The sequence below is a fragment of the Phragmites australis genome, chromosome 19, assembly GCF_958298935.1.
Source record: "Phragmites australis chromosome 19, lpPhrAust1.1, whole genome shotgun sequence".
NCBI lineage: Eukaryota > Viridiplantae > Streptophyta > Magnoliopsida > Poales > Poaceae > Phragmites > Phragmites australis.
In genome coordinates this window covers 23,071,168-23,094,049 of record NC_084939.1, presented here as the reverse complement: position 1 = coordinate 23,094,049, position 22,882 = coordinate 23,071,168, and the positions used below count along the sequence as shown (strand labels likewise).

The 22,882-nt window shown below is 42.9% G+C and overlaps 1 protein-coding gene across 1 annotated transcript; it reads right to left on the bottom strand.

Annotated features, from left to right (window-relative positions):
* Positions 1-8,293: 8,293 nt before the first annotated feature.
* LOC133900274 (uncharacterized) lies at positions 8,294-22,015 on the bottom strand. Its single transcript, XM_062341379.1, has 25 exons — positions 21,077-22,015; positions 18,895-19,219; positions 16,635-18,640; positions 16,092-16,432; positions 15,789-15,875; positions 15,291-15,589; positions 15,055-15,164; positions 14,721-14,781; positions 14,427-14,614; positions 13,658-13,787; positions 12,720-12,797; positions 11,216-11,363; positions 11,037-11,149; positions 10,666-10,741; positions 10,374-10,445; positions 10,228-10,270; positions 10,079-10,153; positions 9,915-9,995; positions 9,654-9,757; positions 9,463-9,555; positions 9,309-9,377; positions 9,125-9,189; positions 8,952-9,013; positions 8,756-8,851; positions 8,294-8,658 (listed from the first exon to the last, which is right to left on the bottom strand). Exons 1-25 carry the CDS (start codon positions 21,185-21,187, stop codon positions 8,596-8,598), a joined length of 4,896 nt encoding a protein of 1,631 aa, XP_062197363.1. The 5' UTR covers positions 21,188-22,015; the 3' UTR covers positions 8,294-8,595.
* Between the last annotated feature and the right edge of the window lie 867 nt (positions 22,016-22,882).

The following is a 22,882-nucleotide window of genomic DNA, read 5'->3' as shown; positions in this document are numbered from 1 at the left end:
GTCTCCAGGCTTCAGGGCTCTCCGGAGCCCCTGTCCTCCGAAGTCTAGGTGGGCTCTCCGGAGCCTCTATCCTCTGAAGGATAGGGCAGTCTCTCCAGAGCTCAGAGGGTGAGCCATCACGTCTTGGCAAAAGATCAGCTAGAGAGGGCCCGTCAGACATCCTTCGCTTGCAAGGAAGTGATCGGCATTTAATACTCATGCAAGTGGAGGTCATCCTGAGATCCCAGCGCAAGTGATAGCTGGCCTGACACCCTTAGACAATGCGGCGCCGTAATAGACGGTCGGCCCAGTACATCGCCTTTAGGACCACTTACACTATTGTATTTATCGTAGTGGATAATATCTTCTACGTAAGGATAAAAGTATGATGTCTAGATCCAGTCTGTGTGATTCAACCGGCTCTAGGTCTATATGGTATAGCGATGACTGGTATCGCTATCTCTGTAAGAACAAATTTATATACTTGCATCCTGACGGCACTATAAGTATAGATTATTGGTCATCAAGTCAAAGGGAGAAGATTTGTCTTATTAATATTAATAACATATTTGATATTCCTTTTTCTCCACTGCTTCTCTAAGCTTGAGTCCTGTCACACCCCAAAATTCCTATTTTGGGTTGTGAGCATTTTAAAACAATAAAATAATATTTTCCTGAAATTTTAAAGTTTTCCCAAAATTTTGTTTAGAGTTTTAAAAGAATTTGTTTTGTATGATGAAAAATGTATTTATAAAATATTAGAATAGGTTAAGGAATTTCAAGGTTGGATAAATCCTTGTTCCATTTTTCCCACATTATTCAAAAATCCTCTGTGGACAATCTCATCTCGCATCATTTTGATCCAACCAAGCGTGCACTGCTTTTCCTCAATATTTTTCTTTCTAGCCATCAACCTTGCAATGCGTTGGATTGCTAGCATGATGGAACACATGTGCGCTAAAACCAGCCCAAACCAGCTCTCTTGTATGTGCATGTACCTGATCATTTCATCCACTGTGAAACGATGTCATCCTTTCGCCTGGCAGCCAAGGCCGGCCAACAAAGCTCGAGTTAGTGCTCAATCAAGACGCATTAACATCCATTTATCCTCTTTCAATTCCTAACAATTCATAGTAGAAACCGCCACTTAAATAGCCATAATGGCAATTGAAGCCGGCTACCAGTTACTCCTTGTCGTCAGCCTCATCTTCTCACACAGTTTCAGAGTTCAATACAGCCTCAAATGCATATGTTGACAATACCAAAGATTTAGGTCTCGTCGAGAGCTTTGATTTGAACCTATGGAAGTCCCCTTTTGGGTAATGGACCTAGGAGTTATGGCCCCGGAAATCAGTACTGCTCAGATAAGTCTGAGTTCAAATAGTTTATCTTGTGATGCATTTTTGAAAATTAAGATTGCATTTTTAGAAGTTTCAATGAATACCACAGTTGTAGATCTTTTCGAGTTATACAATTTAGAGTCCAGAAACGTTCAATTTGGAGTCCGGACGATGGAGATATCATTCTCGAAACACAGGTCTGCGAATTAGCGTCGCGCAATCATATCACAACTTGGGCGTGGGCCATGGCCGGCTTGGATCCCACCTTGGCTCACCAGCCCGACATCCCTAGCCCCATAAAAAGGGACCAGCACACCCTCCCCTACCGTTTTCCCACATCCACCAAACCCTAGTCACTGCCCCCAACCTTCCAGGCACCATTCGCCGTCGCGAACAGCCATGTCGTCGCCGGTTGGCATCCGCGTTCCCGGCAATCCGTCCATCCAAATGACTTCATCTTTTGTCAAGATGTGACCTAGGTCGTTCCTCACATGTCCCAAAACCATTTGGCTAGAGGAACAAAGAAGCCTTCGGGATCTCCGTCGCCACTGCCGTCGTTCGCTGCCATGCCTTCGAGATCTTCTTCGTCACCAATCATCGCAGCAAGGTGAGGACCGAACCAGCCCCTTCCCCTCCTCTTTTCCCCTGTATGGATGCCATTTGTGAGCCTTAATCGAACCTCCGGCCCGGCCAAATCCCTCGCTACGCAGCCACGGCCGTCGCCGTCGCAGACAACCGCGCGACCGCCAAATGGCATCTGCATTCCCCGGCCGATCAGAGGTCGGATCGCCGCGCCCTTGAACCAGAACGTACCCCTGAATGTACCACATGCCCTCACCAAACCGTTTGTTCATTAGAGCTGCGACGCCACCGGGATCACGATCGTCGTGCCCGCTGCCTAGTCTGGAATTCTGTGCGTGCAGCGCGGGTTCAAATCGCGCTCCCCGGGAACTAGCACTCCAATCCACGAGTCCTTTGGCCGAGACGTGCCCCTATTAGTCCTCTACATCCTCCAAAAATTAGTTTAGCCAAAGCTGCAACAGAGCTCTCGTTCTCGACGTCGCAATCCCTGCTGCCCAGTCCCGTACACGTTCTGCGTACCTAGAATGTCAGCCGCATTCCCCGACGAACCGGAGCTCCAATCATAGATCCCTTTGACAGAGACGTGCCTCTGGTTATCCTCAACAATCCCTAAAAGTAATTCGGCCAGAAGAGCACCGGTGCCACGATTTTGTGGTCGCTACACCGCTACCCCCATGTCTGTGAGTGTTCTGCGCGTGCACTCGGAATGCATCCGCGTTCCCCGTCAATCCAGGAGCCGTTTGGATGCACCGACTGCGTCACGGTGTGTCCCATCACATCTTATGTGCGGCCACATGAAGGTTCCCTCGCATCTGCAACGACGTCACCAGGAATGCGATCCTAACTTCCAACGTCGTTGCGCAATCTCGCCAAAGTTCCAACCAATCGATCTCCTTCTCAGGTGAAGCCCTATCCAAACCATCACTGCAGAATCATGTTCCAGAAAATATGAATATTTCTATTTAAACCATTTCTTGAATATCACAGCCAATCTCCTAGAACGTGCACATCTTCTTCATTGTGTCTGTGTGCGGTCACCTCCGAACCTGGGATAGTTCGTCTCTCTTTTGCCGCTACCTCGAAACTTCTCTAACAAGACCAACCATAAAACCGAGCTTGTCTTCTCGCATTCTACGCTCGTGCTCTCCTTGATTTGTTGAAACACCATTGTTGCCCAATGTTAACATCAGTGATCGCCGTTTCTATCGCCATCTAATAGTGCACTTCGCCGCCTTCAGCTCGCCGGTGTGCGTGTCCTTCTATAACTCAAGTCAAGCTGAGCCCTTCATGAGTTCATGGCTGCAATACGACCCCATCTAAACCATCTCTGTCAACCCCGGGCCTTTTCCCTCACCGACGACGCTGAGAGCCCATTGTCGACCGACTTCTCCATGCAAAACTCTCCTACTCTGCTCTCTGATCTCGCTCTCTTGGTGAATATCCCAAATAACCCCTCTAGAGATCCTTTATTTCTATCTTTACTTTCATGTTTAGGATGTTTACATGTTAGCCTACCTTCTATAGTTAATTATATTCCAGCCCTTATTATTCAAATAGAATCATCTATTCAAATCTTGTTCAGCGAATTTCATTCAAATCCAAACAACACTCTATGAATTTGTCTAAATCTCGTATCCTATCCAACCATAGAGTTTTTTTTATGATGTGATGCCTCTGTTTGATGTATTGTTCTTAGTTATTTGTGTTTTCTCTTTTGTCGGTTGTTCCTGCAAATAGACGACTACGTTCCGAAGCAATACGAGGATCTCTAAGAGCAACAGTTTGGAAATCGATGATATGCAAAGTCAAGACTTCGAGATATGCCAGAACCGAGTTTACGAATATCACTGAGCAGCAGCCAAGCAAGTGTCCTTGAACATCTTGCACCTATTTTAGGACTTTTATATTAGTTGTTTATCCTTCTTGCATGCTTGTCTAATTTGGAATCCTATGATTAGAGTTTTTACTAGATTTTGTATGATTATCCTTGTCATCGTTGATGAGTCATGGGAAATGAATGGTAGATATGCTAGTTGCTGTCATAGTTAGGGTAAATATTAATCTTGACTAATGTTTATGCAACAAGAATTAGGTATGGTAATATTGTAGTAACATGGTATAAGGATCCTAATTGGATGGTTGGTTGAGGTGGTACTGCACAGCAGGTTTGTGGTTGTTCCTGTGTGGAATCCTAAGGACCAGTTCTTGAAGCATGTAACCAAGCTAAACCGCAACCATCCACGGGGCTTATATGGGTACGGCCTGGCCAATTAGTTAGCCACCCCTCCAGTTCTGCGAGCACCATTGGACGGTTGAGTGGCACAAGAGAGGGCTTCCGCAGCGATGTAATCGTCTGTTAGCGGTGAAACCTCAATGGGTGCTTGCAGGTCGGCGAGAGCTTTGTAAAGGCCTTGTAGTGATCTCCTGGTGCACACATCGGAAGTGTGTAAGTGCTTGACCGGCATGGCAATATGGAGACTGTCACCTGGTAATGCGGGTGATGAAATCACGACTCGTGGGGAAAAATAGGCAAACTCTGCAGAGTATAAAATTGATCGATCAACCATGCTCACAGTCAAGAGCGGCTTAGACTTCTTCTTGATTAGTTGGGATCAGGGTTCTGGTATGGATGATCTGGTAGCCAGATATTGGGATTACCTGGTAAGTTATGGTAGCCAAATATAGAATATTTGGTGAGTTTGGTAGTCGGATGAAATCTGATGAGCTGTTCTTCTTGTTTAAGTTGTGTCTTCACACTTAGTAAATAGGATGCCTGATTCTGGGAGTTACAGGTTAAGGTTGTTTAGTGCGGTAAACCGGTGTCTAACCATTTCTTGACTTAAGCTCAACGTCATACATTCCTACACTTACAGAGCACGATATGTACTCACACTTGCTATTTTCAATAATAAATATTGCTTATTTAGAGAAGATCTCATCAAGATCAAGGAAGCTGAAGGCTATATGAAGATGGAGCGTTCCGGGTCGCGTTGCCCCCAATCGATTGCATGTGGTGTGCCCAGAAGATCCTTAAGAGTCCTCTTGTGTTCTTCCGTTGTTGTCTTATAAACTCTGATATTTATTTAATAAAGTTGTTTTTATTCGATATAGAACTGTATATCACTGATAATATCACAGTATGTATGATGAAACTGATCTTGGCATACATGTGGAATGCACTTGGTTATTCTTTTAAAAAACCGGGTGTGACAAGTCCACTCTGTAGAAGAGGGGTTACTGACTAGCATTTGAGGCCATGGGTGCGCTGGTTGGTGGAAGCTGACTCCTTCGCATCAGCTGCCGCCTCCTCATTTGCTGCCATGGTGCGACCCCTGCCTCTCTTCGAGAGAGAGGAGCAGCTGGTGGCAAGCTAGAATTACTACCTCCTCGGGTGAACAACAATGGGAAATGCTACCAAGCAGGGTCGGTCCTGAACTTTTGGAGGCCTGAGGTGAGATGTAAGTTGAGTCCCTATATTTCATAATACACATTTTATTATTACCGCAAAGTTAATGTTTCGTGCATCATAAGCACACAAAAACTACATAATTCTTTAAACATATCACCTTTAACAAATAAAAATTATTATAGAGTCGAATTGACTGGAAGGAAATCTTAAAATTATCGTGACCATGTAAAATGGCATAATCCCTTTCCATTGAACCCTCTGTCAAGTAGTTAAGCCTAATCGAGATCTTTAGCCAAAAGAAATCAAATTAAAACTTACAATAGAATTGTTGATGTCTAATTTCTAGTAGCGATGTTACTTTGCAATGGTATTTACTAGTGAAGCAAAAAGGGAAAAATCAAGAAAAACATACTGTGCACAAAATTCTAGTATGCGGAGTTTTCAAGCAAATTTGTTGCAAATTTGTGGAATTAGAAGCAGGTTGGCTTTTCATCATGGCGGCAAATAACGACCCTTTTTTGTTTTTGAGGTGTGCAAAGAGCTACCTTGGGAGACCATGAGAAACAAGTGAAGTGGCTGCCACATTGTTCCGTGAGAAGAAGAGATAGGCTCTGATGCAATGCTTCGATTACTGGTAGAATAAGAGTAAGGAACATGAGTTAATATAGCCTAGGGCCCTATAGTCCAAGTAAAATGATGTTGACTAATAGTCTAAGTTTATGAAATTACAGAGTTATGCTTACTAAGCTGCCAGATGGCACCAAGGCTAAGCCTGCCGCCGAGCGCCCCACTACATGGTCCTCGCAGCCGCCAAGGTCAGCGGCGCCCACACCAAGCCCACCAATGAGTGGTACGCCGTCGCCAAGATCGCCAACCATGGTGGCAGCCGTGAGAAGAAAGAGGTGGCCGGCCATAGCAGTGGCAAGGAATAGCTCGAGGATGAAGAAAAGATGAAGAAGGAGAAGGAAGACCAAAATAACCTTGGTACCCTCGATTAAGCGGTGAAAGATGCAAATCCTAAAATTATTGTGAGGACCAAGTGGCAAGTGTTGAAGAGCAACAGGAAAAAATGGCAACTGAATCAGAGCCATTTTTAGGAGTGGCAAAAGTTGAAATTTTCCTACTTTCAGTAGGCGTTCGAGCGTTTCATACTAACATATATACAATGATAATAAATTTGTCCGTTTTATATTGAGCAAAGTAATGTATGGTTAATACACTTTTATTTTTGTGGTACATTCAAAATGCCCTAGTAGAAGAAATGTGCATGGCGGCTCTCGCTGGAAATATTATCTCACTTATACGATTCCTCGAAATTTAGTCGAGAAATTCCTACATCTCATTCCTCATCGTCACCGTCACAACGTCCACGGCAACATTGCCATTACCCTGTTACGTGCTCACTCACGGCGGGTACGTCCATGCTTTGTTGCTAATATTCCATGCATTTTCTTGCCAGACTTCAGCTAATTCTAGGCAACCAAACATTGGCCAACACTTTGCAAACATAGAAATTTAGGAAAATATCAGGTGATCCATGCTAATAGCTTACCTAACCTCACTGTAATATTTTATCATGATAATATTTAATTAAAAAATAGTCTATTTAGTTTTTTTTAATAAGGTTAGTGTCATTTAAGTTACAAAATACGTAAAATTAGAAGAGGAGATAAAAAATATGTTAGTGAAAAAGAAAATTATTTTATGCTCTAAATTTGTACCGAATCGTATATATGTATTGATTCGATTCATATTTGTTTTGATCAACTGTCAAAATTATGCGTCGGTGTAGACAGCCTAACCAAATAAGAATAGATGTGTATTGCCTGCGTGTTGTGCATTTCATGTTGACTACTTGATATGATGACTTTGAGCTACATGGTGCTTCTTAATCTATTGTCATAGAAAGAATATGATTTTTTTTCATTATTTTTTATTATGAATTTTAGCTATTGATTAATTGTATTTTACATGGACTCTTCATTTAGGTATTTGTTGTATACAATAAATTGATTTTTTAAGACTATATTTGATATATATATATATATATATATATATATATATATATACTTTTTTCTATTCTAACCCCAATTTCAATTTATTTATTTGATTTTATTTAGACTCTTTATTTAGATATTTTGCTTCTCGAACCGTATGGAAATCGAACAGCTAATTTTTCATAATTTTTAATTCCAAATTTAGCTATTTATTAATCCCATTTGATATAGGCTATTTGGTTTATCTAGACAGTTAGATATTCATAACAATAAATGGTCTAGATATTTTTTTCTCCGGTTGATACAGTCATTTTGTGACATCTAGAGGAAACTTTGTGGCTCCTTTTAACACTCATATAATATTATAATAGATGTACACGAGTTGTATATATGTATTAGTTCGATTCATATAGATTTTGATCAATTATTAAATCATGCGTCGAGTATAGCCAGCTCAACTAAAATCGGAATAGGTATGTCTTGCATGCGTATTGTGTCTTGCATGTTGCTTGCTTGATGTGACAGCTATACGATGCTTCATAATCTATTATCTTAGTAAAAAAATTGAAATTTTATTATGAATTTTAGCTATTGATTAATTGTATTTTACATGCACTCTTTATTTAGGCATTTGATTTTTTTCTAAGACTATATTTCATATAGATCTTTCTTTTTTTTATTCTAACCCTAATTTCAATTATTATTATTATTATTGTTATATTTGGAATCTTTATTTAGATATTATGCTTCCCGTATTAAAATTAAACTACTAATTTTTCATACTTTTTAATTCCGGATTTAGCTATTTATTAATCGTATTTGATATGGACTTTTTTTTCTTCTGAATTTAGCTATTTATTAATCATATTTTATATATGTTATCTGTTTTAATCTAGACCATTAGATGTTCATAACAATAAGTAGTCTAGATCATTTTTTTTCAATTAACACGGTAATTTCATGATTTTAAAAGCAAATTTGATGGCTTCTTTTAACATCCAAATAATAATATAATAAATGACCCGTGGACCAACCATGGAGTCCACGGCTGTATCGTTCGTCACAGCGAGATGGCAGCCACAGTAGTGGAAGAGGAGCCATTACACAACCCTTTTTTAGGACAAAAGAAAACACACAAATCCGACTGAACAATCGCCACAATCCTGCACTTCCGCACTATCATCTTCTGTTTTGAGTTCTTGACAGCCATGGTCAGAAACTTCTCTCCAAATCTTTCGCAATCGTTTGATCAATCATAACCGAATCCTCCTCCAGCAGCACCTCCAAGCTAGTCTTTCTTGAGGAGGTCGAAGCACACCTTGGGCTTCCTGCAGTCCTTTCTGCACGCCTCCTGCATGCACCCACAGCAACCATACAGTAATCCTCTCCTCAGATGCTGAGATCGATAAACAGCGCCGTTGTCAGTGGAGCTGCACTGCTATGCATACCTGCATCGCGTAGGCGAGGTGCAGCAGCGTCGCCTCCGACCACGGCCGGCCGATGAACTGGAGACCCACCGGGAGCCCTCCCCTGTCGTACCCGACCTGAAAAATCCGGCAATTTCAGGCCTGTTTGTCCGTGTGTTGGACTGCTGATTGATTCCATCTTGAGCGATGCCCAGAGGCTGTGCTGCTGCATACGTACCGGCACGGTGATGGCAGGTAGGCCAAGGAAGTTCCCGGCGATCGAGTACCGCACCAGCGCAGCTGCAAAAACGATTTCGATCCCATCGCATGAACAAGACAACCGGATTATCCATGGATTTCAAAAGTGAAAGGCAGTTTTCCTGATCAAAACCATCTCTTCTTCTTCAGTACCTCCGTTTATGTAGTCAAGTTCTCCGGTGCGCAGCGCGTCGTCCTGCAGCGCGTACGCGGTCACCCTGCGCGACAAGTGAACCAGTAGTCATGTCAGAAATGCTCTCATTTCTCTCAACGAAAAGCATAGGTAAACTTTCTTCATCTTGGACGAACGAAATTCCATCACAAGTGGCATACGTACCCTGTCATCGGTGTGACAATCGCATCAGCCGTCTCGAAGATCTTCTCGTGGAAGTACATCTGACGGCTCCTGCAAGAACCATGTTACACCATCCTAGTCAGGATACAAGATAGTATTGTTCATTTGATGGATCACCTGAAAGTTGACAGCTTACCGGAGCCGCTGCGCGTTCAGGTAATCTCTGCTGCTGAACGATCTGTAGGCGCTCAGCGCGATCCTCACGTCCCACCCGACCCCAGACTTGTCCCTGCCACACACGAATAATCCAGCTCACTCCATCGATCACGACACCTTTGCTGCATCGATCAATGGCGTATCAAGAGCTGATCCGATCCAAGTGCTTACATGCTGTCGAGATAGTTGGCAAGGGAGGCCGTGCACTCTGAACCCATCGTCACGTAGTGCGCCAGCCGCATCTCTTCGATCTCAGGGACAGTCACGTCCACAGTCTTGCAGATGCAACGGAAAAAAGTGGCAGAGATAAATGGAAAATTCTATTTGTCATAATGAATGAACCAAACGAAGAGTCGTCGTTCACAGTTTTCAGCTGAATTTGTTTCATTCACGATTGCATGATGAGTTATTGAATTGCGCATTTGCGCTTACCTCCCAACCGTATTGCGTCCGCAGCATCTGAAGAGCCTTGCCGCAGCAGCTCCTGATGTCCTCTGAACTGTCGTTGAACCACTGTTTTCCTCACAAATGTGAGCCAATGTTCAGGGCTTCAGGCATGATAACGAAGAAAAATTGCTCTAAATTCAGAGACTGACCTTTGCATATTTGGCTAGCCTGATGCTAGCCATGGATCGTGTAGAGGTCAGCAACGGCAGGTTCAGTTCAGGCTGCTGCAGAGGAACTTGTCAAAAGGTCAATCAATCTTAACTGAACATTCAACAGTGTGAGAAGAAAAAGGGATCACCTGTATGGAAGTTTGTCTGGACTGATCAACAATCGCTGCATAACTGAAAGAACAGAGACAGGACAACGTATGTTTTGACTTCCTAGTGTTTACATTATGAAATTCAAAATGATCAGATTTAGTTTGTGAAGAAAGGGGTGCGGCACCAGACAAGCGCATCCTCCACCGTTGCTGCCAGGATCCCCGGCATCCCGACGGTCCAGTTCAGAGGAAGAAGCCTGAAACAACAGCGTCACTTGTGACCCACAAAATATATAGGAAAACTAGTTTATACTCGCGGGAGTACATATCCTAGCTCGATCCATAGTTGATTTTATTATAATCAAAATATATACTACTTTCTGACATGTATATACTGTTTTCTTCTGATATGTATATACTTCTTTATGCATGGAACTATGGAAGGCTTTTCAATTGGAATTGAGGATAGATACGCACCCGGAGTTAGACAGTCGCCCAGCAGTCGGCTTGAACCCGACGACGCCACAGAGCGCCGCTGGCATTCGCACGGACCCTGAAAGAAGAAAATACCAGTAGCAGTTCAGTGTCGCACAAAATCTCTCCAGCTGGTTGATGTCAATGAGAAGTAGTGTAAAGATTAGCCTCAGAGAAACTCATCACGATACTCTGATCATCGATGCTATATATATTACAGCGCGTGCACGTTGTCAGAGCTAACCGTTTCTGTTGGTAGAAGTAGAACACGACGAGAAGCAGAACAAGATGATCTGCGAATAGCTGCGTGGGTTGTTTTTCGCATGCAAAGTGAGGAGTGCATGTAGGGAAAAGGAAAAAGAAGCGTGCTTTACCGCCTCCGTCGGCGCCCAGGGCGACGGGGCAGAGCCCAGCGCAGACGACGGCGGCGGACCCACCGGAGGAGCCGCCGGACACCTTGATGACGTTGTAAGGGTTCCTCGTCGACCTGCAACGAATCAGACAGTGTCACGAGTGGACGACGATGGAGAGCCGCTGCTTCCTGCGAACGAACCCGTGGTGCGGGTTGATGCCGCTGGTGCCGGCGCCGAGCTCGTGCATGTTGGCCTTGCCGGCGAGAACGGCGCCGCACGCGCGCAGCTGCGCCACGCACGCCGCGTCCGCGCCGCACCGCCTCGCCTCCCCCAGCCACCGCGTTCCTCCTGTGTTTCATTTCCATGCACGCCGAGTCAGTAAAGCTTGCTCCAAAATCAAGTGAACCGCGGAAACACTTCAAATTCTTCCTGTTGGCTGAATTTCTTTTTGAAAACAGGTAAAGAAGCAAGAGAAAAAGAAAAAGGAGGCCGATGCCAAAACATTAAGGCTATTCTCCCCTAAAATATCGACTTAGATGCCATCGAGGGCGACGCCACATTGCGAACGAGCACGGAGCTTGGCAACAAGACACAACGATGTGGTCGAGTCCACCGGATTCGATTCCCAAATGTCGTACATCTTCGATTTGACTTTCAATGTAGACTCTGGATAAGAGAGTCCGGTATATATAAAAAAAAAAGGCAACACCACTTTGATATTAGTGGTGCACAGGCATCAGGTTAGGAAAGAAAAGATAACTATAAAGCAATTAAAATTAATAGTATTTCTTTAAAATTAGACATGTTTCCATATGTATGACGATATTATGCACCACCATCAATTTTATTAATTTTATTCAAGCTTCGCCCCTGGATGTCGCGCTCCTGCCAAGTGCCATGAGGAAGCCTCTTTGTGATTCTATCAACAACACCACACAATGGACGTGCGAAACGGTTGAAGGTTCTGCTGTTGCGCTCTTGTGAATCGCTGTGCCACACACTGGGTTCGCTGAATTTCAGGTCGTGAATCGCTCTGCTAGTTTGAAGACTGCAGAAAGGCCAAGTCAGCTACTCACGCACGCAGCAGTAACCTGTCGTCGCGTCTACCTACTGTGATTCCGCATCACCTTCTTAAAATTATATACAGTAGTATTCAGAAGCAACATACTAGCTTCGTTTTTTTATACAACTATAAAGGTGTGAAGAAGGGGAAGATAATATTTAACTTGCATATCGTGCTCTTGAAACTTGGTTGATGTATTTTTTCGTCAATTATAGATGGAGATTTAGTAATAAGATTATTCTTTAATAAATTCTCGTTATCTAAACTATATTAACTTTTATTGATTTGAGTTATTCCACTGTCATGGTATATGATGTAACAATCTGAGTGCTGTAATTATATAATAATAACTATAGCCGAGCGCTCATGTTAAAAGCCAGAAATATTCTATTCCATTATCTTAAAAATACCCACTGCGAATCTTTCTTCTACAGTTCATCCCGACACACGAACATGCCTGACCGTACTGCTACTCTGCTCCACCTACCTGCTGCCCCTGATTAACTCCTACTAATTCACATTGATTTTCCAACGTATTTCTATCAACTTTCTTGCTTCTTCAACCTTACAGATTAACATAACCACTAATTTAGCACTTCTTTTTTCTGCAGCGCCGTTTGGCATGCATTTTCAGTTCTTACCGGTTGTCGGGTACGGCAGGCAGTCGATCTCGTCTTTCACGGCCACCAGCACTCCGTCCATGGCAGACAGAGGTGCTCCTGCAGTCAAAACGGTCGAAAAATGATCAAATGGCCCAAGGAATGATGCAGTTGCAGATGCAAATGCAATCCAACAGGTGCGTAAATCGGCATCAATGCAAGAACGACGCAATACTACAGCAAAAGAGATTCCTCTCTGCCTTCAATTGTACAGATCAGCAGGCAAGCCCAGCGCCGCACAAGGAGTCGTCCCTGTGCTGGAATGCTCCCCCTGCATGCGGCCACATGCAGCAGCTGGCAGCGGGAATGAATGCTCGTTTCAGGAACCAGGACCATGCAGGCATCCAGATCTAATGGTCTAGCAGATGCTGATTAATTCAGCAGAGAGTTCAGAGCCGATCGATGCCGTTTCTGTGAAATATTCATCGATTGGAGCGTGGCACTGTCTGAAATTTTTGTCAGCCCTCGCAAGTTTTGAGCTGGTTCTGAACCTGATCAGTAACAGGCTGCGTGTGTTCCGAAGCAACTTTGTTTCAGAGACTCTGCAGATGTCTTTCCGCAAAGGAGTTGCTGCCACTGTTCATCTAGCTGGTACCTTACTTGTCCATTCCCACACTCTGCAGATGGCAGGCACGAGCATGCCTTATTTGGTGACGTACTGATGCATCATGGGCGAGGTACGTACATGCAGGTATTGATGCAGCAAAAAGAACGGTGGTTACTATGACTTGTGACAGTTTCTAGAAACCAAATCTGGTGAGCAGAACAGTGATTGTCAATGGTGATCAAGGCATGACAGTGAGGCACTGGTTGGCTGAGAGTACTGACTGTTGTTCTATTACTATCAATTTCTACGATGATTCATTGACTTACTGCGTGGAATATGAAAAACGCAGGACTGATAAATTGTTTAACAGTACCTTGCTGGTATCTGAGGGTGGACTCCTCAGCCTGCCTCATGATGTCCTCAGGGTCGCAGCTGATGAAGAAGGCCATGTTCAGATCAGGGCCTGAACATTCCTTCACTGCAGCCAGGAATCTCCTCGCCACCTGTGGTGATAAAGCCGAGTTCTTGCTCATATCTTGCAATATCTTTTGTGGGATACATGTATTATAATCTAAATTCATGTATATCATCCGATATTTATTGCGAGGATTCATGAACAGGAAGTATTTGTCACCACCTAAATTCTGTCACTGAATTGAACATTCTTATTGTCAAGGACAAATGGCATTTATTGCCTCCTAAATTTGGTGCATAATTTACATTGGATGCACTGGACAATTGGACATTGTAATACCTTATGATAAACTACCACTTAGTCTAAATAGCTACTAGCATCGACAATAAAGTGAAGTAACAAAATGTAGACTCGAATCCCTTTTAAGTTGAGCTCCAAAACTATTCACCATGTTCAGTAAAAAAATATGTACTCCCTCCATTCAAATAGTAGACGTTTTCTTTTTAACAAAGTCAAACTTATGTACTTTAACTAGTATTTAATCAAATTATAAGAATGTCTGGTGTATAAATATTATATGACTAGTTCATAATTCAAAATGATTTCAATATAAGTTATGTAGCTATAAATAATATAGTTTGTGAAAATACTTTAGTTAAAATTTAACTTCGAGGACCGAGTCAAAAAAAATACTCCTATTTCTGAATCGAGAGAGTATATTCTTCACCGTGACAGGGGTAATTTGCCCTGAACTGTAGGCCCTCGTGAAGTCGCGTATCGTCCAACGCCTGAAACCCGACGACGGATCAGCGAGCGCCGATTCCAGGTGAGCAGGAAGGCAGCCGACGGCCTCCTGAACGCGCTCCGCCGGTGACAAGCCTGGATTCGTCAGGTTGACATTCTGCTCAGGGATATCTGCAACAGAAATGCAATGGCTTCAGTTTCTAGTTTGTGAATTTTCTTGCTGAATGCACTAACTTGGCATGATCATAATTCAGAGGTGAGGAAGTAGACAAAGAACCTTGCCAGCTGTGAGTGGCAGTGAACAGTGGCGGCTCCGGGATTTCCGCATCCGAGACGAGCTGCAGTCATGTGTTCAAAGTTTTATCAGATCAAAGGAAGATATGTTTCAGAGTAATTCCCAGCAATGTTCAAGCAAATATTACAGTTTCAGACAATGTTGCAACAATGTTCATGCAATAACATCGCAGTTTCAGTGCTACTGTGATAACTGAACTCAGAATGGCTGAAATTAACAGTGAGGCTCACACAAGAAGTGTGATTAGGCTAAGTATCATCTGAATTAGCAAAAAAAGAAAGAAAACAACTTCATCTTAAGCAGAGCTCTCGAGCACCTTGTAGACGAGGTTATCTTTCTTCAGGAAGGAAAGCACGATCCAGCCGATGACTGGCGTCTCAAGAACCCAAGCGAAGATCTTAACCAGAAGCCCGGCGACGCGAGGAGCTGCAAAAGGAAATGCATCAACTGAAGCACAGATAGAAAAAGCTTCCAAGAACTGAACTTTTGAATGCCGAATTCTGAACTGAATCCAGTATACACAGCAAGTCAGCATCAGCAACAATCTGGGACCTTTGACGTTGGGGCTGATGTAGTGTTCGTCGCTGTCCGCGCCGAGGTTGACCTCGGCCGCCGGCTTGTAGACCTTCGGAGCCGAGCTGAAGAGACCCATGGATGATGAGCAAAGCAGTGTGTGGTCTGAAAGTTTTGCTTCTGTGGCTGCCTGCCTGACTAGCGAGGCCAAGAGTGTGTGCTGCTTATAACTAACTGCCCTGCAATTTTGGAGGGGCAGTGGGGTGAGGTAGCTGCTGTTCTTCACCAAAGGGTTGGTGATTCTTTTATCATGTGGTGAATGGTGTTTTACTTCAATGCTATGTACGGGTAATTGTTTTTTGGCCCACTTAGGACAAGATATGGGGAAAACAGGGGAGAAAAAATATATAACCCCCTACAGTACTTGTTTACTAGTTCAAAGAATTATAGTACTTGTTTCAGTCATCAGTTCCTAGCATGAAATTAGAACACATCAAAGCAAAAACGATTTTTCATTTCACTAAAAAGTTCGCTTACATGTTAAAATCTTTACTAGCTTGGAAGGACGAGACGGTGAAATTGGTGCGACACAGGAATCCCACAAAAGCTAAATTTGCCGCGATCCTGCAACGCTCACACTACCAGCGATCAGTGAACACGAAATCAGCAGGAACATAAAAAAAAAAAAACCTGAAGAGAAAAAAAAAACGGGGAGAAATAGATGGCACAAATGTAAGCGACGATCAGATTCTGTAAATGTACACCAATCTACCATCAGGTAACAACTGACAACATCCAGGAACTGTCAAATAATTTATGCACAATACTCTCATCGGATTTCACTTCCTTATTTTGTTCAAGTAGCTACTAAGAGACGTCAAACCCCCCGAAAACACCGACATTTCCGTGTGCGGGGACGAGGACTGATTTGATGGAATTGGTAAGAGACAGCTCCCATTCCTCTTAGGAAGATCCAGTTCGTACAATCCATCAGCCAAGTTTGCAGAGAGCAACCCATCATCACCATCTCTGAAGTCCAGGTGTGTGTCCTTGGACTCGAGCTTTTCAGGTTCAGATGCCACACCATCAAGGTCTGTTAGTGATTTCAGTTGACGACCGAGGTTAGCAATGGTCTTCTGGCACTCTGCGAGCTTCCCAGAAGCACTAGGTAACTCTTTCTCCTGTGACAAAGTTAAGAATTGGCAATCAGAAAGTTTTGAGGTGTCAGGTGAGATTAGACCAGTAAGTAACAACAAATGTTGGAGCATACCATTAGGGATATAGAGCTAGTATTTTGGCTTAAAATTGAAAGCCTAAAGTACTACAATATTTGGGTGGGTTTGATATGATATGTCCAAACTAAATGCAGTCAGACAGAGCTACCTGCTTGACCTTCAGGTCTCCGTTTGAGTTAGCGAGACGCCAAAGCTTCGCCTCTCGACTGTCCCTTGACAGCTGAGCCTCCAACTTGCGGCATTTTGCTTCGTATTCTTCTGACAGAAGCTTCTCCTGCTCAATCTTCCCTTGTAGCAAGCTCACCTTATTTCTCAGTTTCGTGAGTTCCAGGTTTGCTGCTTCAAGTTGACCATCCATTGCCTTTCTCCGGGACACTGCATCCTCCGCCTTAGCTGTAAATTCAACCAGCAATGAGGTCTGGTCCTTAAGCCTCCCTTCCAATGACAAAACCTTCTCCTGGAGCTTCATGGTCTCCTGGTGTGAAGACTCAAGTTCAGACTCCAACACCTTCCGGATGCCTTCCACTGCCTCTAGTTGCATCTGGAGGTCTGAAGAATATGCCTTCTCTTCTGCTGCATCACACTCCAGTGCACTCACTGTACCGTGCAGCTTTGCAACTTCTGAGTTCACTACCTGGAGCTGTGCCTCTAATGACTCTTTGGCAGACGCTGCAGAAAGTGTTCTGTCTGATTCAATCTTCATGGCCTCTATTTGTTTCACAAGTTCTTCATGACACACCTTCTCTTTCCATACCTCACTCTCCAAAGTTTCCATAATCCCTCTCAGTTTCCCAATTTCTGTGTTTGCAGACCACAGCTGTGCCTCTAATGATTCTTTAGTGGCCTCTGCCATGTCTGCATTTGCTTTGTGCTGCATGGAAAGAGCTCTATCTGCATCGATCTTCTCTTCCAGGGATGCCACTGTCTTGCGAAGATCTGCAGCCTCTGCAGAAACTAGTTCTAACTGTAACTCCAACTCCTTCCTATCTACACTTTCTTCCAGTGAAGCCACCACTGCACGAAGCTCCTCAACTTGTACAGACTTCAACTCCAACTGCAATGCCAAATCTTTCCTCTCACAGTCCAGTCGTTCAACTTGTCCCAAAGCATCATGTTTGGACTCATTTGTCAAGTCCAACTGTGTCTGCAAATCGACCAACTTGTTGTTGGCCACCATCAGAGCATCACATGATGTGCCAAGCTGATCTCTGATCTCTGCAAGGGCCATTTCAAGCTCTATTTTCTCACCTTCAATCTTGTCAACCTTTGTGCGTAAATCTGTAACCTGACGCTGCAATGACTCAGTTTCTACTTTTGATGATTCATCTCTAGTCACACCCTGGTCAGAATCTGTTTCAGCTCCAAAACTAGAGCTCACACGTTCTACTTCAGGCAATGCAGCCAGCTTTTCCATCTCAAGGAAATCATTCATCAGGTCAATCTCAATAGGATTATTCACAAGATTTCTTGTGCCAGAGTTGCCATTCTTGAATTGATCAAGTTCAGCTATCAGAGCTGATGCCCATGAATCAGAATTTTTCATTTCATCGTCAACAGCTAGCATGCGCTCCCCACTTTCAGACTGACTGTCAGTCAGACATTCCATGCAAGCATTGTTGGGTATGGGCCTACAATCATTGGCCAAGGAAGTTCTCCGTGTTAGATGACGCAACCTAAGGCATTCTGCCTTGACTCTTGTAATCTTTTTCACACTTTCCAGGTGCAGTTTGCTTGCTGTCTCTGCTGCTTGGTTGCTCAGGTCTCTTTCCCGTGCAAGTATCTTCAGGTCCTTTGACAGTGTGAGAAGCTCTACCTTGAGGTCTTTGTTTTCTTTCTCCACCATCTGAAGCTTTTCCTGCAGATCGTGCTGGACATGCACAGTAGTAGCTTCTAGTTTGGTGGCTTCGAGCTGCTTACTCAGCTCGGCAATATGGTTCTGGAGCTCATACTTCTCAGACTCCAATTCTTTAGACTTCATAGCAACTGCATCACGAATTTTTTCTTGTTCTTCTCGTGCCTGGTGGAGCTGCCTTACACATTCTTTAAGGGCATCATCGAGGTGGTTGACCTGATCCTCCAGAGAAGTATTCTTCTGAGATGCAGTTTCAAGTAGTCGCTTCAGGGCAGCAACTTCAGCTTCAGCTTGTTCCCAACCTACAAATAAAGAAAATACAATACATATTCAGTACTATACTAGAATTACGAAAACCCTTTTTGGTACCATTAAACTTCGCATGAAGAAGCTGCAGAACAAACTAAACAAATGAATTTCTTCTTCTTTTAATTATGTTGACTTCATCACATGTGAAATTGATTCTAAAGAACAAAACGGAGCTACTGAGTAACCTTATGCATGGAGTCACTCAAACTGCAAAATTTATGAAGTCCAACTGGAAAGAAAAAATTACCTGCAACAGCCTCTTCTGCAACTTTTATATGCTGCTTCACCAATTCCTCTTTAGAACTGATAGCCAAAACAGCAGCAGAATATTTCTCACTCAAACTATTCACAGAATCTTGGACATCGTCATCCCTGACATTTGGGGACACCTCTGGCTGAGGTGATTGGCCATGCTGTGGAGAAGAATCATTTGAGCTAGTTGACAACATTAACTTCTCATTCAATGGTTTTGCTGTTTCAGCTTCTTGAATCTCAGCATCAATGATTATTGAAGAAACTTCAGGTGAATGACTATGATTTGGGGAAGAATTATCGGAGATAGGTTTGGCTTCCTGATTTTCAAAAAAATAAATCAAATGAGAATTTTGAATCTGAGATAGACATCTATAATAATGTGCATAGCGGGATACTGAGGTGTGCTGATAATGTGAAGAGATGCATGGGTCGATCAAACCTAATATGGTAGAAGTCTGTAAAGAGAGACTTGAAGGAATGGAATATTCCCAAAGAACTATCCACGGATAGAAATAACAATCCACGTGTCAGAACCATAACTTATGCATCAGTCTCCTTGTACCGTTATTACTTTTATTTTTTACTATTACTAGTACATTTATTATCATTATTGTTTTCTCACCATCTTTTTAGTTGAATCTTGTGGGTTTCATCTCTAACATACTCCAACTTGCTTGGGACAAAGGCTTTGTTGTTGTTGTATAGACATCTATAATAATCAGCACTGTCTTGAAAAACTTAAGCCAAACTACCTAGTGGAAAATGAAGTTTGAGACCCATGGCATAACCACAAAGATAATGAATGATTTTGAAGCAAATTCAACATAGTTAAATATATCATCTGGAAAAAATTAAGTACACCAAACACTAGAGCAATGTTGAACTTGGCTGTATGTGTACATTTAAACGCAAGATAACCAAACTGGCTAAAAATATATTTGTGTACAGCTAACTCAAGTGTCAAGAAAGTATTAGTCTAATTGTAAAATACTATGGTGTTTCTGTCCACAATGCTATATTAATTGAGTATCAGTAATTCAGTAGAAATTCCATCCAACACATCACTACCTGATACAGTAATCCAAATGAGAATTGTGTGACAGATCAACAGTTGAATGCTAGATCCATTTACAGGTTAGAATAATGCATCAATATCACCATTACTGGCATAACATGTTCTCCGATTTGTGTAGTAAAGTAAAAAAAGCCAACTGCTATTCTCAGAGGAATAAAAAAATACAGCAACTTTGCTCCAAGCACATGAAGAGATCCAAATTTCCATTTGAAACTAGAGCTGTGAAGCTAGTTTCTCACCCTCTCAATGGTAAAAGTAACACCAAAGGCAGAATTGCCCAAAAAGGGTCTTGGTCAATCAGCTAAAAAGCATGAAGAAAAGCTAATGCATCGACAATACCTAACTCTTGCAAAAGCATCCCAATTCTTAGGAAAAGCCGAAAGTGCAACCAATCTGTTGTTGAAATGTCATAGATATGTCACTTACGAGCATCAAGCTTGCTCAGCCCACCACCCATTCTTGCCCCAACTAGGAAAACAAAAGCCTGATAAAGAGGTTAAGAAATAAAAACCTTGAAACTTCTAGTTCTATCTATATCCTCTTTGCTTGGGAAGACTAATATTTGTACTATTCTGTGTTTTCATAACAAGTTTCGCACTGTTCCAGTAGCCATACAAACAGGAAATATGAAGCACAGGTCTAACTACTACGCTGTCTTGCTAAGTGGCATTCAATAAAACATTGATACCCACTTATCAAGCAAGGACTATTGTCATAAGGATACCAATCAGATATCCAATTTATAAGAGCGTATTCACCAGCATGTAGTACGGCATATGAACTAATGAACCTATTATGTCGCACCACCATCAGGTCAAATTACAAGCCTGCATGTTTAATAAATCTGTCAAAGGGCAAAAATGATATCATGCCTAGATATGCCAATAGTAACTCTCCTTTCCTTTTTAATTTAAAGTTCATATATCGCTCCCTAAGAAAATCTGCTGTCCAAATCTGAAAAGAGCACCTGAACATTCACCAATTCATAATGTTTAAACTACAGATGAGTCACTGTATTTAATGGAATCAAAATGTCTCTAGCACGCAGAAATTAAGAAACGAATTCCCTTGAAAAGAATTTTAACATATGAAGCAAAACCTGATCATCGAAGTAGCACTCAGAGTGTGATGTCATTGAACCGGAGCTATCACTCTCCCCAGGGCTCTTATCTGATGACTTGCGCCTCCAGAGCCAACTCCGGCGATCCATCTCGCAACCACCAGACCATTCAAAGCAGCAACAGGGATTCTCTTGGTTCCTTTGGCACCACCAAATGTCCAAAAGCGGAGTTCATATATCAACAATGAAAATGAAGAGAAATCTCCTCAATACATAGCAAATTGCAGAGTACTACCATAAGGTGTAAGCTGAACGTTACGCGGTAAAATAATCGCTCAAGAACACAGACATTTTAAGGATGAAATTACCAAAAAATTTACAAGGCAGCTCCTCACCAACACAAGATTAGATTTTTCTGCTGTTTACAAATATACGGATCGATACAGAATGCAACTAGGCGCTGAATATGGTCGCAGAAACTAAGAAAATGTACCACCAAACATTCTTGCTGAAAAATTCTGCAATGTCGAAATTTATCAGACAGAGATATCCGTCCTACCTTTTCCAAGAACTCTGTGCCCTAGAAAAGAGAAAAGGAAATTATTTGTAGATAAACACAGCAAAGATCGAAACTAGGCTAATATCAACTATCCACCCCTAAAACCCCTGAATCCTATAGCACAGAAACTGAAAAAACCTACAAAATGCAGAAGAGGGAAGAGAGGGTTAAGTTAAAATCCACGCCCTCAAATCCAACCAAGAAATCAAAAACACTGGCCACGCGAAAAGAATCGCCAAAAACACACAAAAATCCGCACGAAAGAACAGACTGCGGAGCGGTCAAAACCTTCCTTCCACCTATCACCAAATCTCCTCAAAGTCTCATATTGGAGACACAACACAGGCCAAAACCCTAGAACCCTAGAAAAAATCGCCACGAAGAAGGAACAAGAGAACATCCCTGCCGCCCCCAAAAAAAATCACACAAAAATCAAGATAAAAGAGAAGGAGCGCAAGAAACCGAAATGGGAACGAACATTAATACCTACGACTACAATCGATGGATAATGACAACAACCAACACAAGAATCGTGTGAACACTAGACGGAAGTTTCGGTTTTTACCACTTGTACCACTTCCTTCCCCTCTAATCTCTTTCCTTAGATAGAAATCAGAGGGAAGCAAGAACAGCACCCACATCGCCCACCCCACACAGGCACAGATCGAAGACACACGCATGCGCACAGATAAGATAGGAATGAAGGCTATTCTACCATACCAGATTAGCGGCACCACCAGGTGGAAGAAAGGCCGCGGCTTCCGACGCGAGGAAGCCCGAGAGAGCAGAAATCGCCCCCGCAAGAATCCAAAGTCCGCGCTTTTCTTTTTCCTTTTCTCTGCACTCTCACCAACTCGCCCGCATTGGCCTCCTCCTCCCTTTCTCTTTCCCGCCCAGGCAGCTTGAACAAAGCAGGGAGAGTCTCTACAGTGGTTCTTGGTGCCTTTGCCCCCTCTTCTACACCTGCACTAGAGGCTACAGTAGGAGCCTTTCCTAATTTTCTTTCTACACTCTTCACTGTGTCAGTGCTGTTACTCCTGTTGCCTGTACTGCTAATACTTGCTGCCTTTGACCACATAGAACTAGTACTGAAATACCACTGTACCAGTACCAACTGTATTTGATTCAATCCACTAAAACAGTGCTTGATAACGATGGATCAATGGAATTTCTCCTCAGACAGATTGCAGGGTGTAGAAGCAAACGGACAAGCACAAGCCTGGCTACCATTGCTTTTGTTGAGTCCGGTGCTGGTGAGGGCTCAGATCTATTTATTATTTTGTTTT

Bases quoted from the DNA above. Each gene is read 5' to 3' on its own strand.
- LOC133900274 (XM_062341379.1), bottom strand. From the start codon at position 21,187: ATGGATCGCCGGAGTTGGCTCTGGAGGCGCAAGTCATCAGATAAGAGC. The intron at 10,446-10,665 runs GTGCGTATCTAT...CTGTTGTTTCAG, and splicing joins GGGCGACTGTCTAACTCCGG to GCTTCTTCCTCTGAACTGGA. The intron at 8,852-8,951 runs GTACGTATGCAG...CGGATTTTTCAG, and splicing joins TACCTGCCATCACCGTGCCG to GTCGGGTACGACAGGGGAGG.